Raw genomic sequence first — 18396 nt, forward strand, 5'->3', positions numbered from 1 at the left:
AGAACGAGGATGGGTTTCTATTTAAGGGCCTTTTTAATTCGTAGGATTGCAAAAATGCAGGAATAGAAAAAATATAGGATTGGAATGACATGGTTATTGGATTCTTATAGGATTTAAATTTGTTTGATTATGCCAATGAAAAAACAAATGATTTATTTCAAAATGTTGGAGTGGATGTTAGAATTCCTATGAAATATAGTACAAATGAATTCTTAAAAAAAATTCCTACATGATTCAATCCTACAAATCAAACAGCCAACATAAAAAAATTTCCCAAGGATTTTAATCCTTTAAAAATCTTATAAAAATCCTTTGAATCAAAGAGGCCCTAAACAGTTTTAGCAAAATATATGTTACATGTCACCCGAAGCTTGGCATAATATTTCAGACCCTTTGATTCTCATGGAGAACCTCTAAATTTTAATTGGGCCGCTCGTATTTTCCTAAATTTATTTTAGTTGTTTCGACTATGTGCGTTTAGTGGAGAAGACGTTCTCGTCGAAGATAAGGAGGTCTGTGGCGACTTCACCAATCTCAAGATAATGTGCCGGCTTAATCTCTTAAAGGTGCTCATAGAATTAGAATGCGTGTGCGGTCATACTTATGAGTGTGTGTATATGTATGGGCATTTGTATCGTGTTAAAAAAAGAGAGAAGTGCATATTTCAACCCTCAACTTTTGCCCTAGTCTAATTTACAAACCCGAACTCTAATACCATCTAAATTACAACCCTCAACTCTCAAAACCGGTCAGGATTCAACCCTCCCCTCTCTGTTGATCGGTTTTGACCTGGTTGACCGGTTTTGACCAGTCAACAGGTCCAGTCAGCATGCCACATCAGCAAAAAAATGCAAAATTTCCAAGGAAACAACCTGTAAAATCAAAGAAAATCCAGGAAAAGAAATAAGAAATTCAATTTCCGAAAAACACGGAAAATAAAAAAATGAATTTCCAAAAAAAATCCAGAAACTCAAATTCCAGAAAAAAAATCATTTTTTATTTTCCCTAGCTTTTTTCGGAATTTTGCCTTTTTATATTTTTCCCTAATCTTATAGATTTTTATTTACTTTTTCTTGAAATTCTGAAGAAAAAAAATCTGACGTGGCATGCTGATTGGACTCGTTGACTAGTCAAAACTGGTCACCCCAGGTCAAAATCGGTCAACAGGGTGGGGAGGGTTGAATCCTGGCCGATTTTGAGACTTGGGGGTTGTAATTTAAACGGTATTAAAGTTCAGGGTTGTAAATTAGACTAGAGCAAGAGTTCAGGGTTGAAATATGCACTTCTTTCTTAAAAAACACCGAAGAGTATACAGTAATATCTTTGTCGGCAATTGCAAAGCATAAACCTTTGTATCATATACTCAGAAAGCAAGTACGTAAAAAACACACCAACGTTAACTCTAACACATTTAGGCAACAAATCATGTAAATCATAGATTATTTCAGACTAACATGTGTATCAAATAAATCTCGATTTGATTACACGCCACGCTTTCATAGAAAGAACTTTTCCTTTAACCAACACGACTTGAGAATTTTCCACAGTGAAACCAACATAATAATTATTCCACCAAAAAAACCCAACATAATAACTATTTTATTTTCAACACACCAATAATTTGGTTCTGACAACTTTAAATACTTGCTTTATGACAATAATACATTATATAATTTTTATTCGATGCTGCTATTGTTACAAATTGAAATTGCCAACATAATTTGCATTGAGCATTTCCACAAAGACTGAAATTGAGGCCAAATGATTTGTTTTTTATAAAAACACTTCAGTTGTGAATAATATATTTTTTCTATCGCCACCAATGTCCGCTTTCAATACAAATTTCATCCATCTTAAAAATTCCCTTCGTATATCTACAACGTAATGACTCCTAATGTTAAGTTTGACACGATATGAGCACAATGTGAAGGCCATTTGTGTTGATCTGGTGCCCATTCCCCACCACTATGTAGATGTGGGTCTGCTGGATCATGATGTTCGAGTGGGACTGCACATGTCAGGATATGAAGTCATTGTCTTTGATATTGCCGCCCAGGAACAAAATGCATATGGATGTTGTTGGATGACCGACATACGTGCTGAAACTGACTATCCATATAGAACAAACGAATGATGCATGCATGCCGAAATGCGACAACGTCTCATGGCGGGAGTTTAGTCGCAGTCATGTACCATAATCACCACCCACAACACAACTTGAAAGCCGGCATTGTGCATGGCGTGGTTGCTTGCCACCTAATTGCACCCTAATGATAGGTTCATTGGGGTAGGCGTGCTAGGGGAGCGACAAGGGCAATGAGATCTCACCTAATGAACATGAAATCATACAACCATTCGATTTACCGCCAACAGAGAGAAGGACGATCATCATGACAAAAAAATAGGCATGCTAGGGGAACGACAAGGGCAATGAGATGCCACCCAATGAACATGGAATCATACAACCATTCGATTAGCGCCAACAGGGAGAAGGACGACCATCACGGAAGAAGAAGGACGATGTTGCTAGGACCACTAGCAAAGCGAGGTGCATGGGGGGTTTCAAGGGCAGTAGAAATATTTACAAGGAGAACACGAGTCAGTGGATGAGTTGACATGCCAATTGATAAGCTGCCAGCTTTAGGAAAACTTATATGTGACATCTGGAGTAAAAACATTCCCTCATGCTATCTAGATATCCCTCTTGTCTTGTTAAAGCTGTCGTTCTAGACAAGATAAGGCTAAACATTAAAATTTGTGACTAGTAATATTTCTCAAAATTTGAAAATAGATACTCGAAAAGCGATGTACTCCCTCCGTCTCATAATACTATAAGATAATACGTTGGATTCCATAAATAGTTAATGAATATATTCACAGGAATTTAAATTATTTTAGGTCCATTTTTTGCGGGGTTTTTTAAGTCCATTATTACATGAGAATGGATCGTGCTCTGCACCTTGAATGTATGTAATAAATGGAAAAAAGAAAAACCGTGCCAACCGAAAGATCACGTTTCACCGTAAAAAAAACCAGAAAGATCACGTTTTGGCGAGGCTCTGCTCTGGTTGGATCGCCATTATCATTTCTGCAAGCTACGCCGGCCCCACTTCACCGTCCCCGTCCTTGACGGCCACCCCTGGGCCCCACACAGGTTCCAATCAATAGAGGCAGGCGAACTCCGCCCCACCCGCACCGCGTCTTCACGAACCACAGACCCGTCCCGTGCCGCCGGGCCCACGTAGGCAGGCACCCGTGGCCAGCTCGGCGCACGTACATCGGGCGCAGGGATCGCTCCGGTGCGGCGCGACGGTCGCCTACGGCCTCGAGCCTCCTCCCTCTCCCGACCTCACAAACGCTAGCCCCGCGAGGCCGCCCCGCCCCTCCCGACCTCGCCCCCTCCGCCTCCTTGGGCCCCGCCGCCGGCTTAGGGTTTCGCGGGCCAGGCCCCCTCCCGGCCGCCGCCGGCGATGCGAGTGCGCCCGCGCAGGTAGCCCCGCCCCCGCCCGCCGATCCCATTCGCCCGCGCGCGCGCGCCATGTCGCTCCTACGGAGGCGGAGGCAGCAGCAGTCGCCGCCGCCGCCCTCGCCGGGCGACGACAGCAATGGCTCCGACCACGACGACAAGGACAAGGACAAGGGGAAGAAGCCGGCGCAGGAGCAGCCGTCCTCCTCCGCCTCCGCGCCGCCGTCCAAGGAGGCCGGCCGGCGGGCCAGGGGCAAGTGGTCGTGCGTGGACAGCTGCTGCTGGCTCGTCGGCTGCGTCTGCTCCTCCTGGTGGCTGCTGCTCTTCCTCTACAACGCCATGCCGGCCTCCTTCCCGCAGTACGTAACGGAGGCCATCACGGGCCCGCTCCCGGACCCGCCCGGGGTCAAGCTGCAGAAGGAGGGGTTGCACGCCAAGCACCCCGTCATCTTCGTGCCGGGGATCGTCACGGGAGGCCTCGAGCTCTGGGAGGGCCATCACTGCGCCGAGGGGCTCTTCCGGAAGCGCCTCTGGGGCGGCACATTCGGCGACGTGTACAAGAGGTCGCTTTCTTACCTGTTAGGTGTTGCATTCGCATCCGTCGCGTGTCCGTTAAGTCTCTAACTTTGTTTGGTCGTTATTAGGGCTGCTTTAGCAATCGACGCTAGGATCCTTTAATAGAATGAGTCCCATGTTATTCTTTTTGGCTTGCTTTGTTGTTTGTCGAGCTTTTGGGAATTGTTTTGGCAGAGTTAGGACTTCAGGACAGTAGTCTGATTCCATAGGCTGTCAATCCCTCGTGTTCTCTAACGCCCTTTCCGTAGATTTCTTTTATATATCTTATTAATGTGTCTGAGCTGTAGGACTAGAGGTTCATTCCAGATCTTCTGAAGTCTGGGTTAGGGTGTATGATTCCTCAATGGCGAGGTGCTCAGTCAAGAACTGGGACTTAGGTGCTCAATAGAAAGTTGGTTCCAATTTTGGATGTTTTTTATTACTTTCTCAATGGTTGATTTGTTACGGTGGAGGGATTAGAATTCTTGGTAATTTGAACTTTATTTGTGTTTCTTAAGCTAGTTTTGTACTGTTTAATTGTGTAAGTACTTGGGATATTTCTATGAAATGTTGGGTGTGACAATCACTTTCAGCTGCCTTGGAATGCTGTTTTTTGTTACTAGCATGGGAGCAGGATTTGAGTGGGCAAGATGTGACTTTGAGAGCTGCATGGAGTGCACATGTTGTAAAACTAGGCAACATTGTGTCCCCCACTGGCTATGAGGGGATGTTGATATAGGGAAATTCTTGTACAAGAGAAATCTAGATTATGTGTGTTCAGGTCCTTTAGGAGAAATTATAATTTGCGTTAAACAAAGCTTTCGATGTAGTCATGGGATGCCTTTTGGAGTAGATATTTATATCCGACTGTTTCATTATTTATTATTCAAATACTGCTTTTCTGGAAAGGTCGATGTTGCCTACTTTCTGGTGAGAGTAATAACGTGATCCCTGAACAGCATACCTGCTATTCCTTCTAAGCCTTGTGTTGTTGAGCTATCCCTATGTAGGAAAAGTAGATGACTCACTTTGCATTGAAGTAACTGCCTTTATTTACAGTCACATTTTGGCAGGGGTGGTAATCTTGGTGCTCTACTTGTTTGCAAAACTTCAGATTCTACAGTAAAATATCTTGTTTAGAGAAAAGCCTAATTTGAATCCTAAAACTTATGTGCTAGAAAACTAATTAATGTAGTCTTTTAGTGTTTCGTTTCTTCGTTCAATTTCGCTTCCTGCATTCCCTTGGGAAATTAGAAATCTCATTCAGGGGCTTGTGTATCGTGCTATATATGACATTAAAAGTTCAGCACTGTAGCAATTTCTTGTGGGATTAGCTGTTACATGGTATATGGCATTGCATTTACTTTGTCGTAAATACCTGCATTAAGACGTTACAGTCTGAACAAATTTAATATCCTGAACCCTGTTACCAAGAATGAAGTTGATATTTTACAAATAGAAGCAGAGTCTAAATCTCTTATGACATAGCTTCAGTCTTGAAACTGAAATATCCATGCAAAGCTAGATGCTATACTGCCCGCTGTAACATGGATTGACCCGAGAGTTATACTTCATTTGATGCTGTATTACAGTCACTACTGCTAAGGTTACATGTTACAGAGTTTGTTACTTTTTGATTTTTAGTTTATTGTTTATTTTTTCCAACTCTTTCTACTGAAGGAGCTTTTGCCTAGAATATGTGCTCTTTATGTTTTGCCTGCAGTCATCAAAGCTTACTTATCATATACTCTAAGTTGGTTATTGTACTAGTCTCCTTCATTTTGCTAGAGCATTCTTTTGGGTATAGTTGTGCACTATCACAGACCTGCTTCTGCTTGTAATCTCTTTAATCCTCTTGAAACATTTTTCAGGCCTTTATGCTGGATTGAACATATGTCATTGGACAACGAAACTGGATTAGATAAACCAGGAATAAGAGTTAGGCCGGTCACAGGCCTTGTCGCAGCTGACTATTTTGTCCCTGGCTATTTTGTTTGGGCAGTCCTGATTGCCAATTTAGCTCGGATTGGATATGAAGAAAAGAACATGTACATGGCTGCTTATGATTGGAGGTTATCATTCCAGAACACTGAGGTATGACATAGATTGCATCATTAGCTATATTTTCTTCGTTATGTGAATGCTACTGATATATGATGCTCTGTCATGTTTCTAACTTAAATTGCCATCTGCAGACCCGTGATCAAACATTGAGCAGAATAAAGAGTAACATTGAGCTCTTGGTAGCGACTAATGGTGGAAATAGGGCGGTGGTGATCCCACATTCCATGGGAGTTCTCTATTTTCTTCATTTTATGAAGTGGGTAGAAGCACCTTCTCCCATGGGTGGTGGTGGTGGTCCTGATTGGTGTGCAAAGCACATCAAAGCTGTAGCAAACATTGGTGGGCCTTTCTTAGGAGTTCCAAAGGCTGTTGCTGGGCTTTTCTCATCTGAAGCCAAAGATGTTGCTGTTGCTAGGTAATTCAAGTCATAAAAGTTTGGTAGCTGATGTTTAATGTGCCTACTGAAATCATGTTATTTGTTATAGAATTACAATTCAACACACACCCATGCCCACGCCCACGCCCCACGCACATTCTGAATTATGCTTGTCAGTTGGCCACAGGATACTGTGCGTGCTTTAACCCGTAGTGGCAAGGACATCAAGTATTCAAGTCATCTAGCTCTATACTTTTATTCTCACGTCTTACTTGCGCGTAGCTAATTTGTAACTATGGTAATAAATGATTGTAAGTCATTGTTGAATTCATGACTGCATGGTTACACCTATAGTATGATATGACCATAGTGATTAACCTGTGTTCTGTGATAAGGACCATGTGGCCGGGAAGTACTTGATCTAGTTTAGAAGTTTGAAGTTGCATTACATAAAGTCATTATGTACTACTCCCTCCGTCCCAAAATAAGTGACTCAACTTTGTACTAACTTTAGGACAAAGTTAGTATAATGCTGAGTCACTTATTTTGGGACGGAGGGAGTATCTGATAACAGTGGTTCCCCTTTTGATACCTTTTGAGGTGAATTTCAAGTAGACATGATTTCTCTGACTTATTTTTCACAACGGAGAAGCACCTGCTGGTATTGGTTGTTTCAGTTGTTTTGAGGCTGGGTAGTTGATACCGTCTAAACTGATGATTGCACCCATGTTATAGTTATAAGCAGTCTAAGCAATTCTGTGTTCTGTTTGTATCCTTATCAATTGTTCTAAGCAATTAAAGTAATCATGCGGCACATGTCTAGGCATTTCTCTGTTAGTGGTGCCATTCATCTGTTAAGATGGTTTTGTATTTGCAGAATCCTTGCCATGTTCTTTACAACCGAACTAATACCAAAGTATAGGTTGTATTATGTTGTTCATTGTTACGCCAGTCCATGATCCCAAGTATGAATCTCCTATCATCGCACATCTAATGGTCGTTTGTTAGTCACACAACACTATCATGCATAAGGTGTTCTGTTGCAAACAAGATACAAGTTCCAAGCTTATGTAACCTTGCTGGATTAATCTACTTTGATGGATGGACCATGTAAAGTACTCCCTCCGTTTCTTTTTACTCCGCGTATAAGTTTTGGTCAAAGTCAAACTACACAAAGTTTGACCAAATTTATATTAAAAAATCTGAACATCTACAATACTAAAACTATATAATATGAAAATACATTTCATGGTGCATCTGGAAATATTGATTTCATGTTGTGAATGTTGATATTTTTTAATATAAAGTTAGTCAAACTTTACAAAGCTTGACTTTGACCAAACCTTTATATGCAGACTAAAAAGAAACGGAGGGAGTATTAGCATGGCCGTTGTTCAGTTTTAGAACTGTAAATGGTTACTGTTTTGAGTATATAGGTTACTGGTTTCACTTGAAACATAAATTTGTTGCCGTGGGTGGTATAGTATCCTGCCGTTCTTTTCCTTATTTGATTAACAGAAATTTACCGTGGGTGGTATAAGGCCTAAATATTATGTCATTCATGTACAGAGCTATTGCACCAGAAATGCTGGACTCAGATTTTCTTGGACTTCAGACCTTGCGCCACTTGATGCGAATGACCCGCACATGGGATTCAACAATGTCAATGCTCCCTAAAGGTGGTGAGACTATTTGGGGAGGTTTGGATTGGTCTCCAGAAGATGGTTTTGAGTGTAAATCCAAGAAGCGGAAGACCAATGATTCAGAGGTTTCTAAGGATGTTCATGGGGAACCTGTCGAAGTTAATCCAGAGCCTGTGAACTTTGGAAGAATGGTATCTTTTGGAAAAGATGTAGCGGAAGCTCCGGCTTCAAATATTGAGCAGATAGAATTCCGTGTGAGTATTCAGAAGCATAACATAAGCATACCAGCTTCTACTTATTTACGACCATCATACATGCAAATCACTATTTTCCTAGGTCTGTGGTATTGTCTTTAACTACTCCCTCCGTTGAAAATAATTGAAGTTCTAGGATATTTCTAAGACAAACTTTTCTAAGTTATCTGCAAAGATCTACAATTTTAAATATATATAATACGAAAATATATTTCATAAAGAATCTAGTTCAGTACATTTGGTTTTGTAGATGTTGATATATTTTTATATATACTCAGTCAGATTAATGAAGTTTGACTTAGGACAATTCTAAGACTTCAATTATTTTTGAACTGAGGGAGTACTTGTCAGTGCCTTTAATAATTAGCATTATTCTTATTCCAGAAATCTTTGATCTGACATGTATTCAGTTTGTTAGTTGCGCTGTTATTTTGTTAAACTCCATCAATTCTGGCAGTGGAACTCTTCTATTTGACAATGATAATTTTATATCACATTTATAATCGAACACTGTTGGCTCAAACTGTACCTCGTTCATTGTTTCAGCCAAACTCGTATGCAACGCTCATCATTTTGTATTGCATTATGATCTACATTGTTGGCTTAAATTCTAGCTGGTTCAGTCCTGATTCCTGAAGAAGTAACTGTTTGTCTAAGAATTTGCTCCAGTTTAAGCCTTCCAGTTCACCACATGAAGCTCTTGATTTGCTTTTTTATATAAGATAGTGTGATATATTTACCTGTCTTGCTAGTATATGACTGTATGTAGAATGGGTTATTTTCTTCAAGGTGAGCTGTGAGCACCTTGTGGTGTACTCTTGATGCAAGATAGTGATATATTTAGTTGGAACGTGTAGTTATCTGGAAATTGAGCTGTGAGCACCGAAAAAACTTATTATCGTCATTTCAGGATGCTGTCAAAGGTAATAATCTTGCCCATTCGAATACATCATGCCGGGATGTCTGGACAGAGTATCAGGAATTAGGGTGGGGTGGAATAAAGGCAGTTTCAGACTACAAAGCTTTCACCGCAGGCTCTATCATAGATCTTTTTAACTTTGTTGCTCCAAGGATGATGCAGCGTGGTAGTGTTCATTTTTCATATGGAATTGCTGATAACTTGGATGATCCAAAATATGGCCACTACAAGTATTGGTCAAACCCCTTGGAGACAAAGTAAGAACCTTTTGCCAGCATTCTCATTTTAATTCAGTTACCTACATTAGTTTTTTTTTTCAAGAAAGCATGTTCTGTAAAAAAAATCTGCTGCATGGCGATCATGCATACAAAATCTTGCAAATATTGTGTATTATTTTGGTTGGTTTATGAATGCTATCTTACATCCTTTTCATTTGCAGACTACCAGATGCGCCTGAAATGGAAATATTTTCGATGTATGGAGTAGGCATTCCTACCGAAAGAGCATATGTCTATAAATTATCCCCACAGGCAGAGTGCTATATACCCTTTCAGATAGATGCCTCAGCTGAGGGTGGGGATGAGAATAGCTGCTTGAAAGGTGGTGTTTACATGTCGAATGGTGACGAGACTGTTCCAGTTCTTAGTTCAGGGTATATGTGTGCCAAAGCATGGCGTGGAAAAACTCGCTTCAACCCTTCTGGCAGCAAGACTTACGTGAGAGAGTATAGTCATTCTCCACCCTCGAATCTCCTCGAAGGCAGGGGCACACAGAGTGGTGCCCACGTTGATATTATGGGGAACTTTGCTTTAATGGAGGATATTATCAGGATTGCTGCTGGGGCAACCGGTGAGGAAATTGGTGGTGATCAGGTGTATTCTGATATATTCAAATGGTCCGAGAAGATAAAGCTGAAATTGTAGTTAGTAGGAAATCATGTGATTTGTGGTGACGAAGCAGATTTTACTCTGGTCGAATCCTATTAATTTTGATTTGATAATGTAATGGTTTTTGCTCTGACACTGGCGTTATTGTGAAACCGCGGTGTATATTAAAATGTATAGATGGAAGCTGTGATACTTTTGTAGGTTCCTTTGTTATGATGATAAATATTGTGCAATTCATTTGCATCTTCATCACTTGTAACATTCATTTGTTATACTTCTGTAGGTTCCTTTGTGATGATGAGAAATATTTTGCAATTCATTACATGTTTGTCGACTATAACATCCATTTGTTCATCAAGGCATGACCTTTTTCTTTTTGAAACCCAATTGACTAAGATATGATTACTATATTCTTCTTACATTTATTCTCTTCTACTCTACTCTGGCAGGGCTATGGCTATATGAAGGGCAACCCTCCTATATTATCTGAAATTATATGCTCTCTCTGTTCACTTTCATAAGACCTTGAAAACATTTCAGACAATGTACAAAACAACCCATTTTGAGTTGTCTGAAATGACTTACAAAAGTGAACGGAGGGAGTAATATTTGTTAAGATAATGTGATTCAATTGCCGTTAGTTTATATGGAAAACACATTTGATTCTCTAGTTCAATTCCACCATAAGGAGAAATATTGTGCAATTTGTTTCTATTTTCATTAGTTGCAATATTCATTTGTTGATCAAGGCAGATTTTGTGTGGTTCCCTTTTTCTAAAAAAGGCAAAGCCTCATTGATACCCAACAAATTGGCATACAGAAAGGAAAGAAAATATCTGAGGCAACCAAGCGACATGTGACCTAACGAACGATGTGACTGCATGATAGCACCTTGAAGATGGAATCATGGCTCACGTGCTAATGTTGGCTGGTCAAACCACATGGACAAACCTAGGGCTATCACCATTGAAATGGAATTTCGACCCAACATCTTCAACAAGAAAAATGATGTGTGGACATTGGCGTTGGCTGACCGAGCCAGAAGGTTAAATCACGTGTTTCCTCTAGAGGAAATGCAGTTTCGAGGATTGTGTCGCATCCGCCGCCGCCGCACCATCACAAACTATTGGTCTAGTTCAAAAGTTAGAAATGAATCGAGTTATGATTTGGGTTGTTGAACTTTAAGGGAAGGAAAAATACTTATTCATTGTTATGCTCAACGACATTTTACAATGGAAGCCAATAGCTGGCATACACCCCCTAGATGGTGGCCAGAGCAAACGGTTGTTCCCTCAGCTAACGTCAAACGAGCAAACGAATGTCCATGCGTTCCCTCCCAATGACCTTCCAAGCGAACGCTCAAAGGGCCCTCCCCTACATACCCCTCACCCCTTTCCCCCTCCTCAACAATTTTTTTTTGCCATACTATCAAAGAGAAATTGCCATGCTATGGCAATGCTATCAGCAAAAATTTCCATGTTGCCATGTGTGCAAGGATTTCCATGCTGCAATATAGAATAATTGTCATGCTACCTCTTGAGTAATTGCCATGAAGGAAGAAGATGGTTGCTATGGTACAACAAAAAAAGAATTGACATCCTACATCATGAGAAAGTTGCCACAAATGTCCACCGTGTTGCAAAGGGGAGATTTTCCTACCGAACACGAAGATTGCCACAAATGCCCATGCAAAGGGGATAATTTTCCTACCGAACACGAAAATTGCCACAAATGCCCATGATTTACGATGTTGCAAAGAGAAGAATTGCCATGATATAACATGGAGAATTACATGCTACAACGGAGAAATTCGCACACATGTCTTCAGAAATTTCCCATGCTCTAGATAGAGATTTGCCATGACACAACTAGAGAATTATCGTGGTACCGTGTGAAAAGTTGCCACGTGTAAGTAGTCTGAAACACATAGAATTTGTCATGCTATTACACCGACAATGTGTAAAACCTAAAACACACACAGAATTTTGCTATGTTATAGCTGACATAGTTGTCATGTGCAAAAAACCTAAAAATCAGAATTTGCCATGTTCAGGATTAGAAAATGGAGAAAAGCGTACAAATTTGGGCCGTTCACTTGTGCCTAAAAATCAGAATCTGCACTGAACAAACCGTTCAATCTAGCTCAGATTTGACGTACCTGAGAGCGTTCATGCAAAAACGATGATGAGCCGCCGCCAGTTTAGTACTTCAACTGTTCCATAATTAGTGAGTACATATTTTCTTAAAAGTTAACTTTTGCGAACTTTGACCAAATTTAGAAAGAACTATTTATATCTGCAATATTAAATAAATAAAATAAGAAACTATTTCCTCCGTTTCTAAATACAAGTCTTTTTAAAAATTCAAATATATATATAGCAAAATGAGTGAATCTACACTTTAAAGTATATTTATATATATTCATATGTAGTTTATATTAAAATCTCTAAGGGCGTCTACATCCGGGCGCCTCAAACCCGCCTCATACGCCGGGCGGGCCGCCTTGTCACTTTAAAATTTTGACTCAGACAGGCACCTCAAACGGGCCTCAAAATCCCGGGCTGACCGACACCCCTCGTATCCAGCACAAATATGGGGGCGCCCGGGTATGCCCGCCACGTCGGACCCGGCCCACGCTGGCCCATCCGACCTCATATATATTCCTTCCCATCCGCTAGCCGGACCAAACCCTAGCCACTTTACCTCACTCTCCTTCACTCCTCTCCGCCACCCAAGCTCATCTCCGGCACCATTCGGCCGTCTCCGGCATGGAGGGCAGTGGATCCGAATCCTTCACCTCCAGATTCGTTGACCCAGGGCTCATCACACGCGGCCCCGAGGAGGAGATGGCCGTCCGACTTGCGCTCTGCCGCGCCCGGGAGGAGGCTCGTGCACGACAGCGCTCGGACTCATTTCGTCGGGAATCCATTGTGTCAGCCTAAATGGCGCATGGATCTGGTGCTAGGGCAATCGTCGCTGCCTCACCGGAGGCGGTGAGGTCCGTCTGGTGTCCGAACACGGTGAATGTCGCCGGCTCGTCCCAGGACGGGTCCATCATCGATCTGACGTCCACCGGCACCCAACGGGTTCCGGGCTCCGACGATGAAGAGTAGGGCATGGGAGACGACAACGCCTTGAGTCGCGTGAGCCGACTCATGTCCCATGCCTTACTCTACCTTGCCGGCGACTGGATCAACACTCCGAGGGGCGCAACCGGCCGCTGGACATGGCCACGGCGGAGCTAGACGAGCGGGGAGCGGACCCGGACGAAGCTCCGCTCAAAGATCGCCGTGTTGCATGTAATAATATGGATTTCATGTTTTTAATTTGAGATATCCGGATGTGAAATCCATTTTTTGAGACGTGACTGGTCACTATCCGCGCGTGTTTGAGGGGTCGGATTTCTCAAGTTCGGTTGTAGATGCTCTTAAAAGACTTATATTTAGAAACAAAGGGAGGACATTTTATAATGAATATATGTTTGGTATACTAGATGTTAAGGCCTCCTTTGGTTTGGAGGAATTTTGTAGGATAATATTTTTATAGAAAAAATTCCTTTAGAGTCCTTTAGTTTGTAGGAATAGAATCCTATTTCTATGAAGGAATTTTTTCTATCCTCCACATTTCATAGGAAAATAAACATTAGGCTAGATTCAATAGAAAAAAAAATCCTATGATATGAACCAAACAACATCTTCTTTTCTATTTTCACTCATAGGATTTGAGATGACATTTGAGATGCATGTCATCTCATTTTTTTATGACTTTTCTATTGCTATGATTTTTCTAGGGCGTAAATATTTTTCTCTATACACTTGATCAAAATTTGTGAAGTTTGACTTCTCAACAAATCTGTATGCACAGAATGAGTAGCATTTAGGTTTGACAATTACTATTTCTAGCTCTGACAACCTTGTACTCCAAAATAAGTTAAAGCTTTACAAGACAGTACACGTCAAAACGAATTCCTTCTCTCCTTGCTTGAAAAAGAAGGATGATCAATATTCAACAAAAAATAACAAAACGAATGAATGTTCCTATTCTAACCTAGAGACGGGGGCCATGATCAATCTAAGCCTCGAAGATGGTGTCAAGGGCGGGCCTCCACTGCCTTGGCCTAATCCTACAAAGCAGCGCACATTCAGCAGACTCCTTTCCACCCTCGGTGCTAGCTGCTTCTCCTTCCGGGAAAATCCTTCTCCCAGACCTGTTGCCCCTGCCCTTGCCCCCCTTCTTGCCGGACACCAGCCGGCGGATGGCGTCCGCCTCCTGACCGCCCAGCCGCGCCCCGGCCCTCCCGGCGGGCACGAGGAGGTACACCTCGCCGGCGCGCAGGAACTCGTCGGCCGCCAGGGCCCGCAGCCGCCGCTCCTTGGCGGCGTCCCTCGCTATGACAGCAACGTGCCCCGGCGCCTCGATCATCAGCTCGGCCACGCCGGCGTGCTCCTCCAGCCGGAACTGGCTGCCGTCCGGCAGGACGACCAGCGGACTCGCTCGCTCTGCGCCGCCCGTGACGCACTGCGAGACCAAGTTACCCATGTATACGCACGCGGACTGTGATGTGCTCGTGCTGCGACGTAGAGCAGTACCAAATCTTGGCCTGGATCGATCTTGTTGGTCGACGAAGAGCTCTGGTGTTTATCCAAGTGAAAGGAATCTGGAGATGATTTGTCCTCGGTGGGTGATTTGCTCTATATAGCCGGAGGAGAGGAAGGCGGCAGGCAGGACGAAGGTGGACTTGTCCGCTCGGAGCTGCACCGAGATGGGGTCCAGCCGGCCGACTGGCCTATTCTACGGAGCGCGTGCGATTGGACGTAGCGGCAGCGAGAGTGGGAGTGTTTGATACGATCCACTTCGCGCGGCCCAGCGCCGAACACGTCAACACCGCGGGTGCAGAGCCTTCGGAGTAGGTGTTGTTCCAGTCAGAAGTCTCCGTCGGCTCCAAACCCAAACAAACACATCGTGTTTAACCGCTAGTTTAATTTAACGAGCTCTGGGTATGTCACGACGATCGGGTCAGTTTGATTGCTTCGTGCTGTTGATGCCGAGTGCTTAATTTACTACATGCATAATGTTGATATTAGCATTGTCCCTTTGGTATTATGGAGATTACTTTTTGATGGTTGAATTCATAACAATGGCCAATGTGTTGGTGTTGTTTATATATCTTTTTATGGAGTAGGGCGTTTTGGTGTCCAGACTCATCTGCATCTGGTTAGAAAAAAATTATAAAAAAATCAAAACAAATTCAAAATATTCCAAAAAAATTGTGCGGTAGACAATTTGATGCGTGAGACCCGCTCCAAATTTCAAGTCATTTGAGCATTTTAGCAGGTCTCAGCAAAAAAGACAAATCGGAACAAAACAGTACATCAACAGTGAACATTTTTACAAACCCCTAATTTGTCTTTTTGCTGAGAGTTCCTCAGATGTCCAAATAATTTAAAAATTGGAGCGGGCCTCACGCATCAAATTGTCTACCTCACAAAAATTGTTTTTTTGAATTTTTCTAGTATTTGTTTTGAATTTTTTCGTCAGCTAGGTGCAAATGAGTTCAGGTGCAAAGATGGACATTCGTCTTTTTATGGTGCTATTTTGTGAAGCCTCATGTCGTTTAAAGTATTTTTTGCATAATAATCAAAGCTGAATATGCGTTGTTATTCGATTTGGGAGCCTTTGGTTGCCATAGGTGCTACACATATTGAGGTGTTGGGTGATTCGTTACGAGTAGTGAAACAAATATCCAAGAGTTATCAATGTTTGACGAATCACTTATAATTTATCTTGAAGCATGTCTAGATGTAATATTCTCCTTGGGTGCCTTCAAATTGGTCATATATCTAGACAAGACAATTGAAATGAGTTGGCACATCAAGCATCCGGCTACTATGTTGATCCTGATGTATTGCATATCTATCAATAGCTGATGCTTAGTCTCTTCAACATAGGTAAGGCCGAACCGAAGCCCACCGCTTTGGCCACTAATAAATTTTTTATGCAGGCGAAATAAAGCTCATTATTGATTATCTGTAAGATCCTTGCAACAGGGTGGACAAGATGGTTCGGCAAAAGACTTTGTGATGCACATTGATATATGAAATTTTATTGCCGGACTATTGAACGTATTCTTTTCGAGTGTTTGAAAACTAAGCAATGAGTTGAGGAAACTCCGCCCAAGTTCGCATCAACAAAGTTCAAGTAAGCAATGGGAAATGTCCGATATATAGTTATCGCGCTAAGCATATAGATGACTGATATATACTTATCGCCCTAAGCACATACAAATGACCGATGGAGTGTTGACATCGTCCCTAGATCAATCATTATGCAAGTTATTTTTTGGCATCTAAGCTTTCCTGGAAAATAAGGGGCATGTGTTGACACCAGATTTTGGCATGGTACGGAACACAATTAAGATGGACTCAAATGAAGAAGTAATCTACAAGAAAAAGTTATGTACCATCAAAATGAGAAACTTTGATGTTCGGGTCATCAATGTCCCATCTCATCTAAACAACCGGAACCATGCTCAAAGCAATAAGATTTTGGCACACAACGTACTGTTCGGCCAATTACGCCTTCAAGATGACCTTATATAAGAAATTTTTTTACATGAATTGTCTTCGTCTCATTGAAACAGTCGATTTTTATATAATAATCATCTTAATCCAAAGTCCTATGCAAAACTTAAAGGCGTAAATGCGCAGCTGCATCAAGATGACCGAATACTCCAGGGGCAACCATCCGGGTTTCAGATTTCTCTGTTGCAGACTTCAAAAAACAGCTAATAGCCCACTCAAGATGGCCTCTGATAAAAAAAGTGTTCAACATGGAAGTTGTTCATCTCGTCGAAGCGGTCAGAATTGCTTTTGGGCTCGTTTCCATCTGAGGTCGTTTACCACCTAAAAAAAGACCCACAAGGTGCAGCCAGTTTTAGACCGATTTTTTTTGGAAAGTTTGGACAAAACCATCCAAATTTGACTAGGGCTTTGGATGTGAATCCAAGACTTTTCCTTGCACGGGAAGTCCAGGCATCTCTTATATATTTAACGGGTGACGATTGATTGAACAACACACAATCGATTAATTCATCTACCACTTTTTACCTTTACTTTTATCTCTCTCCCTTGTTCTTTTTATTCCTTGTTCTTCTTGTTGCAGGGCGGTGAACCTCGAGGCTCTAGGGGTGATCAGGACGGCCTAGGGTAGCCATAGACGCCGCGCGCCCTGACAGGGTCCCTCCTGGGCATATGGGGTTTCGGGTCTACAAAAGCACCTGCCGAATTGCTTGCGTACCGCGCTTCCGGACAGGTCTCTTTCGACGTGAGCTGTGGTGCGTCATCCTCGGCGGAGCTAGGATTTTAAACCAGGGTGGTCCACCTAAAAAAGTTAGAACAAATATGACATGTGTACATTCTAATTAGTTTACCAATACCATGTAGAATTATAAATAGATCAATATGGTCAAATGTGGTTTTACAGACATACTACAATTCTTAATTATGTCTTTTTCTAAACTTGCTCTTGAGTAAACTCATGGTAGAAAATCAACACTTATCATCACCGCCGACCGAAGCAATAATAAATCTAGAAGCAAGTACACCAAATTATGATATATATGCTTCTTTGTTTGAAATCGGGTCTATGACAAAATTGAAACCGTGGCCGCTACACGCCTCCAGTAAAGCCAACCTGCCAAGGAGCGCGATGGATGTGAAGTGCCAAGGAGCATACCTCTACTGAATGTAGTTTGCTCTACACGCGCCACAGCTGAAAAATTCAGAATTCGTACAAAATATCTAGTCAAACTCTATGTAAATTCGTCTAAATCAGAGCAACAATGGGGGCAGGGGAATGGTCGATGGATTACCTCTATCAGAAAAAGGCAACGGGCTGAGCGGCCGAGCGGACTAGGCACTAGCTGTGGTGGCTGGGCGCGCCTAGGCGAACAGCAGCTAGCCAGGGGGCGGGCGGGCCAGGCTGCGGCCCGTGGGCGTCAGACTTACTCAGGGCGGTGGCTCTGGCGGCCGGCAGGGGCTAGCGAAGCCGCGACAACGAGGTAGGCGGTTGACGGCGGATCAAAATCAGTGGAGATGGCCAGTCGGGAGAGACACTAGGTCTGGTTTGCTCGTGGGCTTGGCTGTGTGCGAGTCGATACGTGCAGTAGGCTGTTGTTAGGCTTTTCCCCCACTGGCCCATCTCCTCGTAACATATGGTATACAGGTCGGCCTA

At 42.5% G+C, this 18396-nt stretch overlaps 2 protein-coding genes across 2 annotated transcripts; one reads left to right on the top strand and one right to left on the bottom strand.

Moving 5' to 3' along the window:
* The first annotated feature begins 3238 nt into the window (after nucleotides 1-3238).
* LOC123103717 (phospholipid:diacylglycerol acyltransferase 1) lies at nucleotides 3239-10483 on the top strand. The gene is made up of 6 exons (XM_044525391.1): nucleotides 3239-4029; nucleotides 5893-6115; nucleotides 6217-6500; nucleotides 8031-8358; nucleotides 9269-9534; nucleotides 9717-10483. The coding sequence occupies exons 1-6, from the start codon at nucleotides 3539-3541 to the stop codon at nucleotides 10198-10200; spliced, it is 2076 nt and encodes a 691-aa protein (XP_044381326.1). The 5' UTR covers nucleotides 3239-3538; the 3' UTR covers nucleotides 10201-10483.
* Nucleotides 10484-14045: 3562 nt separating this feature from the next.
* Nucleotides 14046-15030, bottom strand: LOC123107040 (uncharacterized). Its single transcript, XM_044529050.1, has one exon. It carries the CDS (start codon nucleotides 14701-14703, stop codon nucleotides 14236-14238), a length of 468 nt encoding a protein of 155 aa, XP_044384985.1. The 5' UTR covers nucleotides 14704-15030; the 3' UTR covers nucleotides 14046-14235.
* Between the last annotated feature and the right edge of the window lie 3366 nt (nucleotides 15031-18396).

The sequence above is a fragment of the Triticum aestivum genome, chromosome 5A (assembly GCF_018294505.1).
Source record: "Triticum aestivum cultivar Chinese Spring chromosome 5A, IWGSC CS RefSeq v2.1, whole genome shotgun sequence".
Lineage (NCBI taxonomy): Eukaryota > Viridiplantae > Streptophyta > Magnoliopsida > Poales > Poaceae > Triticum > Triticum aestivum.